The sequence below is a fragment of the Kogia breviceps genome, chromosome 8 (assembly GCF_026419965.1).
Source record: "Kogia breviceps isolate mKogBre1 chromosome 8, mKogBre1 haplotype 1, whole genome shotgun sequence".
Lineage (NCBI taxonomy): Eukaryota > Metazoa > Chordata > Mammalia > Artiodactyla > Physeteridae > Kogia > Kogia breviceps.
In genome coordinates this window covers 102,984,181-103,005,795 of record NC_081317.1, presented here as the reverse complement: position 1 = coordinate 103,005,795, position 21,615 = coordinate 102,984,181, and the positions used below count along the sequence as shown (strand labels likewise).

The window sequence follows — 21,615 nt, the reverse complement described above, 5'->3', positions numbered from 1 at the left end:
TGTAACACTTTCGGTTTATTGGCTGGGGCGCCCTGGTGTGGCCGACCAGCCACTGGGCCTGAGAGAAGCCCTGTCTTGCTGCCCCACTCCCTCCCCTTCATCTTCCCACCCTGGCTCCTGTGGGACACGTGTGGAAACTCACGCCCCAGGAAACAGGGGGAAGTGGAGGCTTAAAATAAAACCAAATCAGGGTTGGAGAACGGGTGGGAAATGTACATTACAATGAAGATATGCCACCGGCCATACACAATACAGCGTGTAGAGACGGGCAGGGAAGGTGGGCGGGTCCCGCCGACAGACCCTCTCCCACCGGGCTGGGCCCCCAGAGAGGAATGGCCACTTCAAGTGTCTCAGGGAAAGCTCTGGCTCCCTGGCCCTGGCTCTTCACTCCTGGCGGGGGCAAGGGAGGAAGGGATCGTGGGGCAGTGGCTCATGTAGGAGTCCAGTGCCCTGCCTCACCTGGACCATTGGCCCGCAGGTCCTGGCACCTGGGGGACGGGGACGGGGTCCCGCCTTCTGCCCAGCCCCCGCTGTCCGGCTCAGTTGACCGAGGGCAGCGGGCCTCCCGTCCCCGCCGTGTGAGGGCAGTGGGTCACTTCCTGCTGTGCAGCGTGTCCTGGAACTTCGTGCTGGTGTATCGCAGGTGGAAGCCTTTTTTGGTGATGGTGTCATCCGAGTGGAATTTCACCAGGACAGAATCTCCCGCCGAGTACACCTCCTCGGGAGGCTGACAGAGGAAAGGGGTGGGCATGAGACTCAGGACCAGGGGCCGGGCTGCTGTCTCCCTCCCCGAGCTCCCCAGCTGTAAGGAAGGCGGGCAGCTCCCGACTTCCGCCAGATTCCCCCAGCGCCTTGAAGCAGGAGGAGGATTCTTGGGAGCAGGAGTTTAATGGGGTGCCTGGAGGAGGGGAGGTAGCAGGGGGTAGAGGAGCTTGTCTTAAGTTCAGAGTTACACTTTCATTCCACACACAGCGCTGCTACTAACTAGTCAGCTGTGAAGTCTTAGGCAAGGCACTGCCCCTCTCTGGGCCTGGCTTCCCTCAGAAGCAAATAGGAGCAAAAGCTGTCTGCTCTCTAAGCCTAGAAGGGCTGGTGGCAGGAACAAAAAGAGGATAGCTGTAAAAGGGAGCAGCCTGTCTGAGTGGCTGCCTTGTTGCTGTCCCGGCTGTCTCCTGGAGAAGACAGGACAGCTGGGTCCCCCAGACCCGGACTCGGCCTCTGCGCTCCTGCCCTGACCCGATGCTGGCCATGGTCAGCTCCAGGTGGTGCCCCCTTCCTAGGCTCCTGCAAGCTCCTCCTCACCCCTGTGTGCAGGCCCTCAGAATGACAGCCGCCCACACAGCATCAGCACAAAGAGGCCCTGGCCCTCAAGGTGCGGAAAGGCCCATTTCCGAAAACCTTGGGGACGTTTCCAGCAACCATGCCAGGAGGCCCTGACGGAACTGGGTTCCTTCCCCAGGTCCCCTCCCGTTTGCTCCAGCCTGATGGAAGTCTTTGGAAGAAGCCACCTGGGGACACCCAATTTGGTGTGTGACTCACCCAAAGGTGTCACATCAAGGGAGTCACAAAGAGCCAAGTGGGGAGGGGGCACTAGCCTGGTAGCCTGGGGATTCTGGAGCGGCCGAGCCAGGCAGGCAAGGGGGCTGTGTGTTACGCTCCCCCAGCTCTCCACCCTGTCCCAGCCCTGCCCAGCCCTTGCCAGTTGACAAAGGCTGAAGCTCTGCTCCTAAGGGGATATTCCACCGGCCAATGCTGGGTTCAGCAGCTACTGCAGCTCCTGGGACGTTTAACCCTTCCTGGGGCACCCAGGCTGCCCTGGAGCACGGCCATGAGAGAGGCAGGGGACCAGGGAAGTGATGGGAAGGAGGGCCTGTCTGAGTGTGCATGTGAGTGTGAGTACATGTGCAAAAGTGTGTGTGTGTGTGCATGGAATGGCGAGGGGAAGATGGCTTTCACTGAAGGAGAGGATTAAAAAGAAAAGAAAAAGAAAAAAACCGAAAGAACTCACAAGCTCTGCCTGGAGGAAAATAAACCCACCTCTGTGGTTTTCATGTGGCCTTAGTTAAAACCCCATGAAGCAAACTTTTGCCCACTGCCTCTGAAAGTGCCATTTTTATGGACCAAGAAGTAATATTCAGTATCTGCTTGGACAGCGGCATCAGTATGCTTTGGGACCAGCTGGCCTTTCACCAAGAAGAGAAACTGGCAGTGGAAGAGATGAGGGTATTGTTACGGCTCCGCCAGAACGACTGCCTAGCACGACTCAGCTCAGTCCTGGTCTCTGGCTCCTGCCCCAACCTCTGCCCTCCTTCCGGGCCCCGTCAGCTGCCTTTGGGCTGTGTGACAAGGGAATCAGAGGGCACTCCACCCTCCTCTCCAGATGCAAACTACCTTGGAGACCTAACTGGTGCTGAGCAGGCCTGGGTCAGGGCAGGGCCTATCTATCTCAGAGGCTGCAGGAACCTCAGTGTTGACCAGAAAGGACCTGGTTTCCTGGGTGGGGATGGCCCAGGGAGGGGCGGGTCTCTGGCTCCTACAGAGTGCCAGGCAGGTGCCGTCCCCCATGCCGGGACCCCGGGCCTGCAGAGGCGCTGGGCCTCACCCCGGAGCCGCAGTAGCGCCCCAGTCTGGGCGCCGTGCTGTCGTAGCCGTCGAAGAGCTCCATGTAATCGTAGCCGCAGTCGGTCTCCTCCTCCACCTCGAAGGTCTGGAACACCAGCTCCACGCCATAGCCCTCCTCGGCCACGATGACCCACTCGCAGTCCACGCCCCCGGGGTAGTTGTTGTCACCAAACTGGGCGTGGGAGTAAAGGTCCTTGGTCTTCACCTCTGCCTGCACCCGGCCTCCACACTCTGAGGGGCGAGGGGGACACAAGATCAGCCACCACCACCCCGAGCACGGCTGTGGCCCAGGCACTGTCCCTCCCCATATTCAGGCCTCCTGGCCGGATGGAGGCCCTGGGACAAGGCCACATGGCTAGCGATAGGTGGCTTTGGACCCGGCCCAGGCCTTGGCCTGGAACAAGTGCTCTGTGGCTTTCCCTCTGGAGAGATGCCCACGGAGGCCCGGGGACGTGGTGGGTGGAAGGCAGCTCTGAGTGGAGGCCCCGGGGAGAGCGCACTTGTTGAAAGAGGTTGCTGCTAATTAGCTCCAGCTGATGGCTGTCACGGAAGAATGTAGGCCCTATGTCTTCTGAGCTCCCATTCTTAAGAGAGAAGACGTACTTGTGGATTTTATGCGAAAACTCCTAATTTTTGAACGTCGGCTCATGCTTTTAAAAAACACAGTGTGGGGCTTCCCTGGTGGCGCAGTGGTTGAGAGTCCGCCTGCTGATGCAGGGGACGCGGGTTCGTGCCCCGTTCCGGGAAGATCCCAGGTGCCGTGGAGCGGCTGGGCCCGTGAGCTGTGGCCGCTGAGCCTGCGCGTCCGGAGCCTGTGCTCCGCAACGGGAGAGGCCACGACAGTGAGAGGCCTGCCTACCACACACACAAAACAACAACAAGAACAACAACAACAAAAATCACTGTGTGGGCCAAACAGAGCAGGTCTGAGGGCCAGGTGGAGCTCCGGGCCTCCAGTGTGTGACCCTGTGCTGGGAGGGGCAAACAAGAGCAGGCAGGGCAGGGTCATCCTGTCCACCCCTCCCTACACCCTCTGGCCTCCAGGACACCTGGGCTCACGGGTGGGGAGTGGATGGGCGAGGCCTGGGTCAGGGGCCGAGTTAAAAGGGAGGAGCGGGACTATGGACCCATCAGTTCTGGGGCCTCCCCAACAGGTAGCTTAAGACCCACAAGAAGCCTGCCAAGCCCCCAGCGGCCACCACTGGCCTGATGTCCCAGGCCTCACAGGACTGGGCTCCAGCCTTTCTCTGTAGCCACACCATTCCCAGTTCCCTGCTGTCCTCACACGCCCATTGCTCCAGCCAAACTAAATGACCTGCCGTCACCTGTGAACACCGAGAGCCGTCTGGGGTTGCGGCTGTGCTTGGGCTCCTCCCCCGCCCGCGATGACCCATCACATCCCACCCAGAGCGAGGCCCTTATTGTGTTTTGTCTCCTGCTGTAATTATCTGTCCGTGTCCTGTCTCTCCCCTGGGCTGTGGGCTCCCGTGTGGGCAGGGTAAAGGGCTTACGCCTGATTCATCTCTCCGTGCCCCTCTGCGTCTCCTGCAGGGGGCCAGGGCTCAGTAGAAGGTTGTTGAATAAACGAACAAGTAAATGCAGAGTAAACCCCTCAAGGACTGAGAGGTTTGTCTGCTCCGTTCATTTTGTGACCCGCACTTTGGATGCTGCCGCGTACCTGCCACGTGTTAACAGATGTCTGCGGAATGAATGAACGCATGAACCTGGGAGGGTGTGGAATGTGGGTGGCCTACTGCACAGTCAAGTGTCCTACCTCTGGGGACTCCAGGGGGTTCCCTCCCCATCTCTGGTTCTCTACCCACTGTTGTCACTGCCCTGTTTTCTGACCTTAGCACCCCTAATCAGGACCTCCTCTCCCTGGCCCAGGGGGCTGACTCTCTGCCCCTCTGGTCTGGCCTTCAGGACATGCTGTCTCTCCACCCAGCCAGGGGCTGGGCCTATCTGTGTCTTCAGGAGCTCTTTGTAAACCTCCGACTGGAGCCCAGGGCCTGCCTTTGAGACAAGGATCAGCAGATGCCTCCAGGTCAAATGACCACACAGGGCCCCGGCTGCCCCCACCCTGGCCTGCGGTGGGCTCACCTGTGGAGTGGGACGCCTGGAAGCCCTTCCTCTGCACGGAGTTGTCAGAGTAGAAGCGCAGGAACATGCGGCTGCCCGTGGCCAGGACGGGCTCAGGCTTCTTGCTCCCGCAGAAGCGGCCCAGGATGGGGGCCTTGGCGTCACGCCCGTCGTACACCTCCAGGTGGTCATAGGCACACTCGGGCTGGGACTCGATGTCCATCTCCATGAAGGTCTGGAGGGCATGAGGGAGGACAGCGAATTAGGAATTACGTGGCCGGGGGCAGGAGGCGTGGGCAACAGGTGGCACCAAACCAAGGCCCCTGGACCCCAGTTCATGGACACCAGGGCAGTGGCCACTGCTGGTGGATGGGAGACGGGGAGGACCTAGGAATGAGGTGATGGCAGGTACAAACCCGCTGTCTGCTGGGAAAGGGCCTCTGTCCATACCAGACATGGGCTTCTCACAGGGATGGCAGCCCTGTGGGCTCAGCCAGGCCACCAGCCTGCAGCCTGCATGGCCCTGAGCAGTGCTGAGTGACATGGGGCTTCGGAGCTAACAGGAAATAGGTGGTGGGCAGGTGGTACAGTAGGAGCGGGCACCTTACCAGCTTGACCCGGTGCCCGGGGGTGCTAGAGATGGCCCAGGTACACTCCTTCTTGCTGGGGTATTTGTCAGGCCAGTTGGGGCTGGTGATGGTGCCGCTGGTGGATGTCACCTTGTGGTCACAGCCGGCTGTGGAGAGGTGAGCGAGGGGAAGGGAATCGGCAGGGACCCCAGTGCTCCAATGGCCCCTATGAAGAAAGGAAGGAAGAAGCCCCTCCCTCCCCTCCTCCTCCTTTCTTGCTTCTCTTGTGCCCCACTTAGAAATGGAATGAAAGCTCACATTACTTCTTTTCCATTCAGTCACCCAGCCCGGGGCAATCTAGATGCTTGGTTCCAAGCTGGACCTCACCTGGCACCATCCATGGAAGCAGCCCTTCCAGGCACCCTGTGTACACTCCCGGACCTTTGAGGCCACTTGGCCATACCGCCTCTGCCCTCCACGAAGCTGGCATCCTCTGATCTCCCGCCACGCTTCCATATCCGCGGAAGACTCTGGCACCTGACTCAGTTCTCTCCACCCCACTCCTGCCCCCATCCTAGGTGGTGTCAACCACCACATGACGGCCCACCCACACGCTGGCCTCTTGCCCCTGACCTTCTCAGCTCTACGGCTTCTCACCTTTCACCCCCAAGGCTTTGCCATCGCCCTCCAATTCTCGATGCTACAAACACATCACCCTCGCGGCGGCCACCTGGCGCTCAGGCCCTCCCTTTCCCTGACACCTCTTCAGCTTTAGAGAGGCCCCCATGGCCTTGACCCTTCCAGTTCCTCCCAATACTTCCTCCTGGGTTGACTTAACTTGCTTCTCTATCAGCTGGACCATATGGCCCATCACCCCAACTGCTCCTCAAGGGCCATGCTTGAGCTACACCATCTTGGAAAACCCCATTCGTGGTCTCCAAGCGTGGCTGCGCCCCCACCCCTTGATATTCTTTGGATTCGTCCTTCACCAGCTCCATCTCTCACCTCCTCAGCTATGGCTCCAAACCTTCGGCCCTCTCCTCAACTCCCAGGCCCGCTCCCAGGCCAGCACCTCCTGCCTCCTGCAGAAAAGCAGGGCCCTCAAATATGAACAACTTCAACTTCCCAAGCCCTACCTGCAAACTCATGTCACACATTACCCACGCTCACCCCCTCTGCCAGCTCGGCTAGGCCACGAACCTTCCTACGCTTTGCCCGTCCTGAAACAACTCTCTCCTCCTGCTACCACCCATCCTGTCTCCTTGTCTTCAAGAAAACTTGCTACACCATGTTCTCACTACTTATAGCTCCTTGATCCACTGCAATCTGCCTTCTGCCTCGGAACAGCAGGACCTCACAAACTCCAAGGCTGATGCTCCTTATTCGTTATCATCCAATCTGACAGGTCCCTCTGAGGAAAAGCCAGTGCACTGCTGGACTGGGGAGGAGAAAGGGGTGCGTGGGGTGCAGGCCGAACAGCTGTGCCTATAGTCGGAGGCTCACAGGATGAATGCACAGCCACCAGGGTCTAGAGGGGCAGTGCCCTCGCAGGCCACCCAGCGGCCCGGGTGGAGGCAGGTGGAGCTCCTGGCCTCCACGTTAGAGCTATGAGCTGCTTCCATTACCCATCTTCAGCTTCCCGTGTCCACACTCACTGCCCCCCACCCCATTTTTACACCAGTTTTCCCCGCCCTCTAATTTCTCCTTCCATGCCCACTTCTCTCCCCAGCTATACTGCAGTCTCCTCCGACGCACAGGGACCCCTTTTGAACCCCCTGCAGAACTTTGCACAGAGCTACACCCTCCGCAGGGGGTCAGGAAATGCTGATTTGTTACTAGCCTAGCACTTGAGTAAGGAACGATGAGTTCTAAAGTAAATCAGAGCTACACACAGGCCACCTTCCCAGGAAGTTTACACCTGCTCCTGCTATCTTGTTGTTGTCAATGCTGAGGGTTCTTTAGCAAAACCCTGTTTTTCATAATAGAGAGTACAGAGATGGCATGCAGTTTAGACAACATCAGAAGAAGGTCTCCCCTAGCTAAAAGATATGGGGGCTCCGTGAGTCAGGTACTCTATATTTGGAGAGCCTGAAGCGACGGGGATGGAAGCCCTGGAATGTCCGTTGGGTGCTTCACCTGTTTATTCTAGTCGGCAGTTTATCTGCTGGTACTTTGGTTGTCCACCTAGTTAGTAATGATGAGAAGAGGCATTTGCCAGGCTCTGTGCCAAGTGCTCAAAGCAAGGGCTCCAAAGCTTAGGACCATCTCATGGGTGAGGCAATTGAAGCTCAGACAGCCGAAATGACTCACCCAACGGCACACAGACTCTCAGTGTCAGAGGCGAGTCTACGTGGTGCTGCTGGGATAGTATAGTACATCCCCAGCAGGCACGGGCCACGGGGGAGTCAACAACTGGGAGCAGGCCAGGGTTGTAAGGCATCCAGAGAGGTATCACGTGATATGGGCAATGACCTGAGAGCTGTTTCCAAGCATCTGCAGGGCTTCAATGTCAGGGAGGCAGCAGCCCTGTTCTGGGTGTCCCCAGGGGTCAGAGATGTGACCGATAACAGTGACATACGTGACTGCTTGCTTTGAGCCAGGCACTGCTCGGAGCACATCACAGCGCCCCGCCCCTGGGAGGAGGGTGCTGGTGCCACCCAGGAGTCACTCGTGAGCAAACCCAGGTGCGGAGAAAGGAAGCCAGCTGCTCAAGGGCACGTGGCTGGCTAAGTGGTAGGGCTGGGCCAGGCAGCCTGGCACCAGAGTCTGTGCTCTTCACCACTGTCCCAGCTTGCCTCCCTGACAGAGGGAGGTTGGACAAAGAGAAAGACATGGATTTTAAGGAGCACTAATGACCAGAACAGCCTAACAATGGGGCCTGGGGGCAGCCCCTCCTCTCCAGAAGTGTGTGTGTGTGTGTGTGTGTGTGGCTTGGATATTGCTGGGGCAGGGGGGTCTGTGCACCTGGCGGGAGGCAAAACGAGGCAACCTCAGAGGTCACTCAGCTGCTCGAGTCCAAAGAGAGGCCGAAGGAGATGGCACCTCTGAGCCCGCTCCCCAGTCCTTCAGGCCCCAGGCCGTGGGCAGGGGGAGGGGCCCCGGGGGCTCCGGCAGCGCTCACCTTCCTTGCAGTCGTGCCTGTTGTCGTGGAGGACGAAGCCGCTGCGACACTGACACTCGTAGCTGCCGAAGGTGTTGACGCAGTCTTGCTGGCAGCCGCCGTTATCCTTGGAGCACTCGTCCTTGTCTGCAGGGGGAACAAGCGAGGGCAGACTGGTCTGTGCAGGGCTGAGGGCTGCGTCACCCCAGGGGAAGTGGGAGGACTGGCTGGGCGTCCACCTCTCCCTCCCCCCGCCCCCCCACAGGCTGGGTGGGGAGCAGAGGTCAAGGCGATGGTGGGGGTCCAGGGCACTGCATCAAGCGGAGGCGGCTGAGGGGGGCCCAGCTGTGCAGAGAGAAAGGAGAAGTGGACGGAGGGAGGCTGGGGTCTGGAGCTGACCAGCATGGGAACCCTTTACCATTACCTGCTTACTGGACAGACGGACAAGTGGAAAAATAGACACACGGACAAGCAGACTGCAAGAGAAAGGAGCAGGACGCAGGGGTCCCTCTTTTACTTCACAACAGGAAATGTCACAGACACCATCAAAATGGGAGGGGCGGGAGGCAGGGAGGGTCCCCTGTCCACGTGAGCGGGGGGGCGGGGGCGAGGAGAGCACCAGTTCTGTCCGCGGCAGGGCGGGGCGGAGGTCGGCGTGGGCGGCAGCAGAGCCCCCAGCCCATTCCGTCCAAGGTGAGGTTCCTGAGTAACAAAGGGTCCGGGAGGCCAGGCGGGCCTCACTGGGGGGTCCGGTTTCTTTTCTGCACTCGGAATTTGAGCTGGTGGGGCCGTCCCCGGGGGGGCTGCAGAGCTGGCCTCTTTTCTGAAACGAGAGAGAGAAGGAGAAAAGGGACCAAGGGGTGCGGGTGGAGGGCGGGGGCCAGGGAGGGAGAGCGGTGAAAACCAGGCCCGGCTCCGAGGGGGGTCCCCGGACAGCGCGGGGGTCGGGGACAGCGGGACACACATGCAGGACGGCCATGTCCGGAGCAGCCAGGCCATGAGGGGCAGCGGGTGGGAGGAGGCACAGCGACAGGGGACAGACGGGAGGAAGCCTGCGACAGGGAGAAGGCCTTGGGGGTGGGAATGAGGCCCGCACGCTGGGGAAGGAGACGTAGAGTCTCTAGCGGAGGGGGAGCAGTCCACGGGAAGGGGGCCTCATCCAGAGCTCGGCTGGCTCTCTCCTTCTGGTGCTGCAACTACAGAGTGTGTTACAGACACAGACACACACGCACGCCAACACACCCACAGACATATTATCCCTCACCCTGCACCGTCGTCCCGACACGGCAGCACAGACACACTGACCCACAGGTTGACACACACACATGCACAGGATACACGTCAGCCCCTCACACACAGACACCACACTCACATACATCAGCCATCAGCCACCTGTGTACACGTGCACACAGGGACAGACGCCGCTGGCTCACTCCCTGTGCGTGAGGAAGCATGCACGGGCACACACAGGCGCAGGTACAAACAGAGACACACGTGGATGCAGAGACCACGGGCTCGTCAGCAGGCCACTGCGGACTCAGGAGGGCTCACAGACGCAGCTGCTCCCATTCGGGTGATCTGCACACGCGCTCTCCCATGAACACAGAAACTGACACACAGAGGGACACGTGGTCACCGGCACGGGTACATCACACACACACATATTCTCCAGTCTCTCCATGGTCCTTTTGGGTACTGTGTGCCTGGAACGGAGGCAGTCATTCAGGGAAGGGGAGTGGACACACAGAATTCCAGAGATGAGCCCCCCCACCAGGTAGAAAGATGCCTGCTGACATTCACATGGCCAGGCGGAGTCTGTGACAATGGCGGCCCTGTTCCGGGTCTCCCTTGGGAGAGACGGGACCGAGGGCTGGAGCACTGGCTCCCAGATGGCCCTGCTTCTCCAATCGACTCTTAGGTGAGCCAGACCCCGTGGGACCCAAACAACCCAAGGTCGAGAGGTGGAGTCCCCAAGTCCTTCCCCAGGTCTCCTCAGTTAGAGCATCGTGAGGGACCCTGACAGAGGGCCCTGTGGAAGCTGCCTTTGCACAAGCCCTGTGAGAATGTGGGGTGATGGGCCCCCTACAACCCATCCTGGGGTTTCACCGAGTAACTCACTGATGACTGTGCTTCAGGAGTCCAGCTCATGGAAAGAGCACAGATTGTCCTGAAATCGACCCCCATGCCTTCCTCATATTTGCACCCCCAAAACCGAGTACAGTGCCTGGCACATTGTAGGGGTAAAAGAAATACTTGCCCAATGAACGAGTGAGTAGGTGAGTGAGTGCTGAGTGCAGTATTGAGAGCTGTGAGCCCTGAGAAAGGGCTGCTTTAGCGCCCGGAGAGGGGCTCTGCCACGGTTGGGGGCAGCCTCTCCTGGGAGCCAGGGATGCAGGTTGCAGGAGGGGCAGGAGCAGGGAGTGGACACGGGCTGGGACAAGGAGATGGCACTCACCCTCCAGTGCCAAATGCCCCGGAAGGTGGCTGGGGTCACACTGAAGGTCTTCAGGCTCTCTCTTCTTCTTGCCTTACGGTCTCCTCGCTGGGTGTCCCAAAAGTCCAAATAGCCCCCCTCCTGGGGGGTCAGAGTCAGATGCCCTGGACCCTGAGGGCTGAACCTTGATGCCCAGCGGTGAGGGTCCTCTGCAGGATTCTCGTGAGAAGGGGCAGTGCAAGTGTGCATGTGCAGGTGTGTGTGTACGCGTGCACGCGCGTCTGTGCAGAGCCGAGGGTGGGCTGGGGGTAGCACAGTGTCGGGCCAGGGCAGGGCAGTAACCGTGGGTGGAGAGCCCTGGGCTCTAGGTCTGACAGATGTGCTGCTGGTCCCCCGCCGCCTCCCCCCCACCAAGACTGGAGCAACAGAAGGGCAGGAAGAGACAAGAGTAAGCAGGTAATGGTTTCCCCGGGGCCAAGCCCATCCCTGAGCAGACGTTACATCCCCTCAGCCCTCTGGTGAGCACCTCACACGGGTTCCAGGTGGGCCCAGGGAAGAGAGGGAGTCGCATTGCAAGGGTCTCAGCCAGCAGTGGGGCAGGGGCTGTGAGGCACTGTAAGCAGAGCAGGGTGGCTGGCAGGACCAAGCAGGGAACCAGTGCACAGGGGCAGGTGCATGGCATCCAGTGGGGCAGGCGAGGGTGCAGGGCGGCCACATAGGGGGCTTGAGGATGCAGGACCCTGGGCAAAGGAGGGGAGAAGGAAGGCAGCGTGGACCCGGCCGGAGGCTTCTGGGCTTCCTGCCGCCCATGCCTGGCCCACCAGGCGTGCTGGGGATGAGGATCCCTGGGCTGCTCCCCGACAAACTGTCTGCTCCAGCCACCCCATGGCCTCCTGTCTGTCCGGAGATGGGGACCTCAGAGGGACCTGGCCCCTAGCCTTACATGGGCCAGCTGTCAACAGACATGTGCTGGTTGGATCTGAGTCCCTCACCGTGGGCCTCGGGGGAGTGGGAAGGCTTTGGGGTTGAGGGAAGGGAGGCTCCTCGTCGCTTCTGAAGGCCCCGGCATGACCCCATTTGGTGTGTGCAGGTTCTGATTAAAGATCCAGCCGCTGCCGGATAATCAGCCCCACAGTCCAATGCAAACACCCTCCTCTTCCGCATGCAGCAGTGCCCAGCCTCACTGAACTCCCTGATCCCAGGGCCTGACCTCTCTCGGGTCTTGGCTTGCGGCCCCTGAGGCCTGGAGCACCCTTTCTCCCTCCCTTTCTGCAGGCCTATGTCCTGCCTGACCTCAGGTCGGCTCCCACACAGCCTTGAGGGCTCAGGAATAGCAGGGTTCAGGCAGGGAGGGCTGTCCTGGTGGTGGAGGGCCAGTGGGGGGAGCAGGGGACAGACCCTGCTGCCCAGCACCAGAGGGGCTGCAGAGTACAGGGGTGCAGCGGCAGGAAGAAAGGGATGCAGGGCTCGGAGCTGGGGAGTCCGGGGTTACCTGAGAAGAAGTGGGCCTTGAAGCCCTTTTTGGAGACTGTGTTGTCGGACTTGAACTCCACACGCATGTTGTTGTACTGGGAGGTGATGACCTCGGGCTTCTCGGAGCCACAGAACTTGCCGTGCAGCTTGGAGTCGGCCGTGAGTCCGCTGCGCACCTCCACGAAGTCGTACTTGCACACCTGTGGGGCAGCGCAGCTCCAGGCCCACCTCCTCCAGGAAGCCTCTCCTGACCACCCTCGCCTGAGGACGCTCCCTGTTCTGTGGGTCCTTTCGCCTTTAGTTACCTGCTTTGCCACATCTAACAATTCAAAAAGTGCCACCCCACCTCATCAGCTCCTCTTGTGCTCCCCACACAAGCCCCCAGCCCTGCCTCTCCCCACAGGCTTCTGGACTCCACGTCCTTCATTCCCACGTGCCACGTGCTCCCTGGCCTTCAAGGCCCTCCTCCCTGAGCCTCCCCTGCTTCCTCTGAACCCCCCTCCACCTCTACATTCCTGGAGTATTTCTTTCGGAGGGTAGGAAGCAGGCACCAGGCTGAGCTCCCACGCCTCAGACCTCCCTGCGTCTCCCCAGCCCCGGGAGGGCACTTACATCATTTCCCTCAGTCTCGAAGAAGTCAAACTGCAGGGAGATGCGGTACTGGGTGGGCGCCACCAGCTGCCAGATGCAGTTTTTGTTAGGGGGGTACTCCTTGGGCCAGCCCGGGCTGGTGATGGAGCCATTGAGCTTGGTGAGGAATCCACCACAGGCAGCTGGGGGGACAAGGGAGGCAGCGTCACCCACCAGGAGTCCCGGCTCTAGAGAAGGGCATGGACACAGGCTGGGGTGCATGCAGGAGGAGGAGAGGGTTTGTCGGTTCCCCCAGCCTGGGGGGCTTGTGTGTGGTCTCTGTGGGGAAGAAGGGAAGGAGGCAGGGCGAGGGGGGTGTCTTCGGAGTAGGAGGAGTTGTGTGGTCACCTCAATTTTCTGTACGAGAGAACAGGCCAGGCATCTGCTTAGAGGTGGGGGGTGGGGTGAGGGGCTCCAGAAAGGCAGTACCAGTGGGCAGGGGGCGCTGGGAAGGAGCCAGAGGGGATGGGGCTGTGGGGGAGGATGGGGAGGAGGGCCGGGAGGACTGGAAGGAGGGCAGGGAAGACCGGGAGGCAGGGACTGGGAGGCATGGAGGGAGAGGGAGCTGCTCAGAGGTGAGTGGAGAGAAGCCGGGCAGCAAGATCAGGCTGAGCTGGAGTCAGTTAGCCAGAGAGCATTTCACTACCTCCTGAGAAGATTTATAATGAGAGGGTGGAACTCAGTGCCTGTCTAAGAACAGTGGTTTCCAAATTGTGGATCATGACCTTCTGCTGGGTGATGAAATCAATCAAGATCAGCATTTAAAAAGAAGAGCAAGAATGAAAACAAAACCAAACCAGAGTACATCACACCTGGTCACAGTGTGTTCCCGGGCACTGAAATATACAATGTATTCCTCTTCCATGAGTGGTGACCAAAGTGCCAGGGAATCCTAGTTTTTCTGGAAAGGGGTCTGTCCAAGGGCAGAAGAGATCCGGGCTGGAGGGTTTGGGGGGGGAGAGGGAACAGGGTCCTGGGCAGCCTGGGGGCACTCACCCTCGCAGCGGCGCTTGTCAGGGGCCAGCTCATACCCAGGGTCGCAGCTGCACTTGTAACTACCCAGGGTGTTGACACACCGCTGCTCACAGCCCCCGCGGTTGGGCCGAGAGCACTCGTCCACCTCTGCGGTTGTAAGGAAAGGGTGTCAGTGACTCCCAGTCCAGGGCCTGGGTCCCTCCTCCTGCCCTCTGCTTGACAGTCAAGTCCAGGGTCCCTCAGGTTGCTAGGACCACCCCCAGTCCCGTTCCAGGGGGAGGAAGTCAGCTGTGACCTGCTCGGAACCCCACTCGGTCCCCAGGGGATCCTGTCTGTGACAACCCCAAAGGGACAGGCAGTGCCCGGAAGGAGGGGACAGGTGGGCCCACGGAGCCTTCCTTCTGACCACACTGGCTGGGCTGGTGGCCACCACCATTCACTGGGGCCTCTCATGTGCCGTCCCCGGCTGAGTACTATTCTTTCACCTCTGCTTCAATCCCTACATGAAGCCTGTGATGGAGGGGCTGTAACTGTGCCCAGCTTACAGACGAGGAAATGAGGTTTGTGCAGAACATCCTCAATGCCCAGGGTCACGCCAATGAAAAGCCCACGCTGCCCTGTCTCCTCCCTGAGCTCCTACGGTACTTCCTGCCTGGACATCTCACCAACATTCCTTCAGTACAAACTTTTGGACTTTAAGGCAGCTCCTGAATTGTTATGTCAATTCTCTGTCAAGCACCTACCGTGCGTCAGCTATTTTTACCTACATTTGTCATTTACTCAATGAGGGATGTAGTTTTTCAGTGGGACCTTGTCTGCCCGGTTAGGCCATAAATTCAAGGGCAGGGCGCCAGGGTCTATGAATCGCTCACAGTGTGTTGAGTGAGTGAATGAGGAACGAATGAAGCCATGGCAGCACCATTCCCAACAGCCAAGGTGTCCACCAGTGGATGAGGCTAAAGGAAATGTGGTTCAGACGCACAGTGGAATACTATTCAGCCTTAAAAAAGGAGGAAATTCTGCCATATGCGATAACACAGATGAACCTTCGGGACGTTATTTTAAGTAAAATAAGCCAGTCCCCAAAAGTCAAGTTCTGCATGATTCCACTTACATGAGGTATCTAAAATAGCCCAATTCATAAAATTAAACAGTGGAATGATGGGTGCCCAGGGCTGGGGGAGGTGGGGAGTTACAAATCAGCGGGCATGAAGTTTCCTTCAAGCAAGGAGATCTGCACAGCGCTGTGCCTTGGTTGGCAATACTGGTTTGTACACTTAGATGTGTTCCGAGCGTAGATCTCACGCTGAGTGTTCTTACCACAATCAAATAAAATTTAAAAAATAAAAAGAAGGAACAAAGGAGGTGGGTTGGCCACAGGAGTGGGCTGGGGTAGGGGAGCGGGGAAGGAGGCACCTTTGAAAAAGTTGACGGCGAAGCCAGCTTTGTTAATGGACCCATCCGAGACGAACTTGAGCCAGAGGCGGCTGGACGTGCTCTTGATGTCGTCCGGCTTCTCATAGCCGCAGTAGCGCCCGATGAGGGTGCTGCTCTCGCTGTGTCCATCGCGCACTTCCAGATAGTCATAGGCGCAGCTGTCGTGGCGCTCAATCTGGGGGTCGGGGGCTCCGTCAGCAGGAGGAGCCCTGGCGGCCCAGACCCAAGCCCCGGAAGCCCGCAGGAGGTGGGCCGTCCTGGGGGTCTCTGACCCACCTCAAAGGACTGGAAGGTGAGGCCCACATGGAAGCCCTCGGACACCTGGATCCGCCAGATGCAGACTTTGCTGGGCCGGTAGTCGTCTGGGTAATTGGGCGACTGGATGTGGCCGTTGTCTTTTTTCACATCTCCCCCACAGATGGCTTTGGGGACAGGGGACGAGGTGGGAAAAAGAGGATGTCGGTCAGAATGCTCTACAATGTTCGAGAGCCCCTCTACCCCCTCTTCTAGCCCTGCCCACCCGCATCCCTGGCTTCCCAGTGCCCCTGGCCCTGGCCAGTCTCAGTGGGATTTCTGCTTCCTCCTTCACGGGCCCTCGGCCTTTTCCCTGGGGTGCCAGGAGGGAGTGGTTCTAGGGTGCCCAGGGACCCCACCTCTGACTCCCCCGTCCCCCTGCCTCGGTACCTTCATAGACCGCAAAGAAGCCTTTCCCGACCCAGTTGCTGCTGCTGCGGAATTCAACCCAGAGGCGGCTGTCGGTAGAGACGATGGGCTCCGGGAGTTTGCCGCCGCAGAAGCGGCCTGCAGAGACGGCGCGGGCAGGGGGCAGTGAGGCCCAAAGCAAGGCCCTCTCCCTTCCCGCACCAGGGCTGCACCTCCAGGAAGCCCTCCCCACCTCTCTGAGGGGCTCGGGGGCTCTGGCCCTGGTCTGCACTTGACACACATTCAAGTTGGCCTGCATCTGGTCCAAGGTCCAGTTTGGCCTTGAAGAGCCAGAGTCCACTCTAGAAGATTTCATGCCCTTGAGGGAAAGGATAGGAGTCTGTTTCTGGGAGGAAAGGTGACTCCTCACCTTAGCCAACGGTACCTGTGTTTTATTTACTTTTTAAAAAGAGCATTCCCATCACTACTTATCCTTTCTTATTTGCTCTCCATGCAAACAAGTAATAACCAAAAACAAACACAGTTTTCTTTTGCTCAAATGCAGGGGATGCCACGGGACCCCAAATAAATCCCAGAATCGGGGACTGGGTCAGAAAATGTCCTCTTTGAAATAAAACCTGACAAGAATCCACATAAGCGGATGAGGCTGGCCATCTGTGGAATTCTTTGGAGTCAAGAATTGACTAGGGGGCTTCCCTGGTGGCGCAGTGGTTGAGAGTCCGCCTGCCGATGCAGGGGACACGGGTTCGTGCCCCAGTCCGGGAAGATCCCACATGCCGTGGAGCGGCTGATCCCGTGAGCCATGGCCGCTGAGCCTGCGCGTCTGGAGCCTGTGCTCCGCAACGGGAGAGGCCACAACAGTGAGAGGCCCACGTACCGCAAAAAAAAAAAAAAAAAAAGAATTGACTAGGGATGATTTGTGCATTCGTAATAAGATGAGTGTTTCCCAACTTTCAGCAATGGACAGAGGGTGCTGACCTAGGAATGTAAGTTATGAAAAAGAAACTGCAAAAAAAAAAAAAAAAAAAGAAACAGCAATCTTGGAAATGCTAACACTTCTGTAGCAAGAAGTGTCATAATGACAGCTGCTTTGGGTGACTAATAAGAAATATTCGAACATCAGGAACTGGGGGGAAAAAAGAGATGGTTAGCGAGGATTTGTCAGCCTGCTTCAGGCAGAGGCTGTGAGACAAAGTTCTAACGCTAATGAGCGGTCCTGAGCTACTTAGGCTCACATCCAGATCGAAGAAGGAGAATTCATGTAGCTCCTCAGACTCTAACTCTGTGTCCATTACAGCATCTTCTGTCCTGTGGTTCTGACCCATCCATCCCTCACTTACCCACTCCCCTATCCCCTAAGACAAAGCATCCTGTGCAAACAAGTTTGGGTGACCGTGCCAGGAATGTAGGCCTCTGTGGTGCACCAGGCTGCACTGTGGGCACCCTCAGGCCACATCTCGCAGACAGAAAACAGAGCGTCTGAAATTGCCCAGATGGGGAAGAGAGCCTGGAGCTGAGAGGACGGGCCTGTCCATCTCCCTCTGATACCTTGGGTGACTCCCCACACCTATACACAGCCACCGTCTGAGGGAGGCCTGGAAGCCCATCCTGAGGACCTTGAGGTCCAGACTGGGGAAGAGACTTGCCCAAAGTCACAGATTTAGTGATGGAGCTGGCAGCAGTGACTATACCAGGACGCCTGTCTCCCGTGCTAGGGTGCTGCCCTTAGCCAAGTGCTAGTGTTGCGGGGAGGACGCAGAGCGTGTCATGTGAGTAGTTCTAAGAAGGGCGCAGCTGTGGGGGAGGTAAGGCGGGGCTGTGCCGGTACCTCGGAGGGGCGCCTTCCTCCAGAAGCCGTCTCGGACCTCCACGTAGTCGTACCAGCACAGGCGGCTGCGGTACAGGTCCATGGACGTGAAGTTCAGGATGATCTGGGGAAATGGGGGAGGAAGAAGGTTACACCGCTGCCCACACATCGCCTGCTGGCCTCGCCCACCAGCCCCATGACTGCTGCCTGCCTCGTGAGGCTGTTTGCCGTGGGTTATAAATAGTTAAGTGTTCCAGAAAGGAGCTCCTGGCACAGAAGTGTCCCTCGTCCCCAGCCATCTGCCAGTTCTAGTCAGCATTCTTCCCAGATACCCCAAGCCAGGCCTCACTTAAAATGCACAGCCTCGTTGAAAATATGTTTGAGACCTGGGGTCTCATTTTACGGATCTCCTTAGTAAGGAGCCGTTGCTTAGGGTTAAACAAACCCAGCTCTCTTCACGTTCAACTTAAATAATATAAATCACAGCATCTTTAGAGGGAAGAGGTCTCCTTGGTGAGAGGAAGGGCCCAGGGAGGCATGTGGGACTGGGGGCAGGGGGCGGTCTGAACGGGAATGAAGCGTCCAGAGAGGGAGGAAGGCCTGAGTTACCCATCATCACGTATTTACTGAATGCTGGTTCTAGGCAGGGCTCATGCTAACCGCTGAAGGGACTATCAGGTCTGTATGCCTCCCAAGAATGGGTTTAAGACACTCAACTATACTTCAATTGAAAAAAAAAAGGGCTTCCCTGGTGGCACAGTGGTTAAGAAACTGCCTGCTAATGCAGGGGACACGGGTTCAAGCCCTCATCCAGAAAGATCCCACATGCCGCAGAGCAACTAAGCCCGTGCGCCACAACTACTCAGCCTGAGCTCTAGAGCCCACGAGCCACAACTACGGAACCTGTGTGCCGCAACTACTGAAGCCCACGCGCCTAGAGCCTGCGCTCCGCAACAAGAGAAACCACCGCAATGAGAAGCCCACGCACCGCAACGAAGAGTAGCCCCCGCTCGCCACAACTAGAGAAAGCCTGCACGCAGCAACAAAGACCTGACGCAGCCAAAAATAAATAAATAAATAAAAGAAGAAAAAAAAAAGATATGTCCCTGTCAAGGAACTTAGGACTTAGAAGAATAAGACACATGCATGAAAAGACCACCTAGTGAAAAACTCAGATTCCAGTCATACGAGCCTGGGTTTGAATCCCACCTCTGCATAAAATGGTGCATAAAATGAGGAAAGAGCATCTCACCCTAACACAGCAATACAGAGGTACAGATACTGCCCTAAGCACCTCCTTCACATAAACTTATTTCAGCCCTTGAACTCATCAAACGTTCACCTAATACTGGAGGAACGTTTGATACCTCGGTAAGTACCAAGTCTCCCCAGCAGGGGGGCATATGAACAGGTAGAGAAGCACACTTCCTAGTAGGGAAACTGCTTCCTTAGTAGTTTCGGGAGTGAGCCCTGAAGCCTGCTGTATGTTCAGAGTCCAACGAGCAGGGACTCCAGAGAATGGCGCCCCCATCTGTGAGGAGTGTGCAGTGGGCATGAGAAGGCCCAAGGGGCCCACCTGTTAGGTGCTAGCTGGGTTCCGTGATGGAGGAGAAGGGGACAAGGGTGTCCATCTCCTCTGTGACTCCCTGCAGTGTTAGAGGCAGACAGAGTGGAGGCCAGAAAGAAAAAGATCCCACAGGTGCTGGCAGTTGCTGTCTGCAGCCAATACTGCCACTGCTCAAGGAAGAGCTCCTGGCTCACGGTCACTTTAGCACCGACCCCGTCAGAATTCTTGGTGTGTTTTTTTTTAATTTTCTTTTCTTTTTATTTATTTATTTTTGGTTGCGTTGGGTCTTCATTGCTGCGTGCGGGCTTTCCCTAGTTGCGGCGAGCAGGGCCTACTCTTTGTTGTGGTGCGTGGGCTTCTCATTGCGGTGGCTTTTCTTGTTGCGGAGCACGGGCTCTAGGCACGTGGGCTTCAGTAGTTGTGGCACATGGGCTCAGCAGCTGTGGCTCGTGGGCTCTAGAGCACAGCTCAGTAGTTGTGGCGCACGGGCTTAGCTGCTCCGCGGCATGTGGGATCTTCCTGGAGCAGGGCTCAAACCCATGTCCTCTGCATTGGCAGGTGGATTCTTAACCACTGAACCACCAGGGAAGTTCCTTCTTGGTGTTTTCAATGTCCACCTGCATGATCCTTCCCATTTCCTAACCTTTGCATTCCCTAACCTCCTCTCTCACCCTCTCTCTGCCCCTTCTCAGCCAGCACATCATGCCCTGGACCTTGTTATCATCCATAATCTCAAATCCAAGGACCCCACTCTGCATCCACATGCCCCAGTCTTTCCTTGCTCACTCCCTCTGTACACAGAGCTTGACGATCCTTCCAGTTCACTGCAACCTTCAATCTACTGAGCCTGTTGTACTTTCACTGCCTTTCACCCCCGTGTACTTACATTTCTTCTGACCTAGCTTGGAACCCACAGTCCATCTTTCATATTTTCTTTTGATTCACACATGAGTTTAAACATGTTTGCGTTTGGGGGGGGGCCTTCATTAATTTTGTTACTCTGAGATGTAATTGAGTGAGATCACGTTTTGAAAAGTGCACTACAGGGGGCTTCCCTGGTGGCGCAGTGGTTAAGAAGCTGCCTGCCGATGCAGGGGACACAGGTTCGATCCCTGGTCTGGGAAGATCCCAAATGCCGCGGGGCAACTAAGCCCGCGTACCACAACTACTGAGTCTGCGTGCTGCAACTACTGAAGCCTGTGCGCCTAGAACCTATGCTCTGCAACAAGGGAAGCCACCGCAATGAGAAGCCCGCGCACCGCAATGAAGATTAGCCCCCGCTTGTCGCAACTAGCGAAAGCCCATGTGCAGCGACGGAGATCCAACACAGCCAAAAAATAAATAAAAATTTAAAAATTTAATAAAACACGAAAAGTGCACTATATTACTCCGTTTTTTTTTTTTTTTTTTTTGGCTGCACCGCATGGCTTGCAGGATCTCAGTTCCCCAAGCAGGGATTGAACCCGGGCCTCGGCACTGAAAGTCCGGAATCCTAACCACTAGGCTGCCAGGGAACCCCCGAAAACTGCACTATATTACTCTTGATGATGATGATTAATCATCATTGGGAGTATTAATATGATTATTATTATAAGAATACAAGTCCTGGCATTTTGAAAAACTGAAGTTGAAAATCTGTTCTAACTCTTGCTATAGAGCCATTGTCTTATGACCCAATATTTTACCTTTCTAGAAAAGACCAAATATGACCACAGAGGAAGTTTAATTCACTATGGAATCCTCGGTGCATGGCACATAATAGTTGTTTAATAAATATTTCTTGAATAGAATTTTGCTCTTTGGAATCTATTCTAATATACTTGCCCAAGTGTATAAAGATTTAAGTTTCAAGGTATTTATTTTGGCAGTAATGAAAGCTTGGAAAACTTAAATCAGCATCCATCAAGAGACCTGAGGGGGGCTTCCCTGGTGGCGCAGTGGTTGAGAGTCCGCCTGCCGATGCAGGGGACACGGGTTCGTGCCCCCGGTCCAGGAAGATCCCACGTGCCGTGGAGCGGCTGGGCCCGTGAGCCATGGCCGCTGAGCCTGCGCATCCGGAGCCTGTGCTCCACAAGGGGAGGGGTCACAACAGTGAGAGGCCCGCGTACCGCAAAAAAAAAAAAGACCTGAGGGGATGATTAAATAATTAAATTAAGGGCAATCAGGATGATGGGATGCCAAGCAACCACGAAAGTGATTGAGGTAGATCTATATGTGCTGACATGGAATGAGGACTGTGATTTATTGTTGAGTGAAAGG

General features: G+C 57.1%; 1 protein-coding gene across 3 annotated transcripts in view; it reads right to left on the bottom strand.

The window, feature by feature from the left end:
* The window catches only part of BMP1 (bone morphogenetic protein 1), a 40,871-nt gene continuing 19,256 nt past the window's right edge, over nt 1-21,615 (bottom strand). The window contains exons 9-20 of one of the 3 annotated variants that reach the window (XR_010841643.1): nt 17,811-17,913; nt 16,004-16,120; nt 15,596-15,741; nt 15,299-15,494; nt 13,904-14,029; nt 12,890-13,050; nt 12,297-12,477; nt 8,392-9,193; nt 5,310-5,437; nt 4,723-4,936; nt 2,603-2,853; nt 1-727 (exon numbers count right to left, since the gene is read on the bottom strand). Coding sequence is in view for 2 of the 3 variants with exons in the window: in XM_059072452.2 (XP_058928435.1) it covers nt 593-727; nt 2,603-2,853; nt 4,723-4,936; nt 5,310-5,437; nt 8,392-8,517; nt 12,297-12,477; nt 12,890-13,050; nt 13,904-14,029; nt 15,299-15,494; nt 15,596-15,741; nt 16,004-16,120; nt 17,811-17,913 (1,884 nt within the window). In the remaining variant the exon portion in view is untranslated. Of the gene's footprint in view, nt 728-2,602; nt 2,854-4,722; nt 4,937-5,309; nt 5,438-8,391; nt 9,194-12,296; nt 12,478-12,889; nt 13,051-13,903; nt 14,030-15,298; nt 15,495-15,595; nt 15,742-16,003; nt 16,121-17,810; nt 17,914-21,615 lie in introns of those variants that run through there. The other 2 variants (XM_059072452.2, XM_059072455.2) reach the window with 2 other exon arrangements.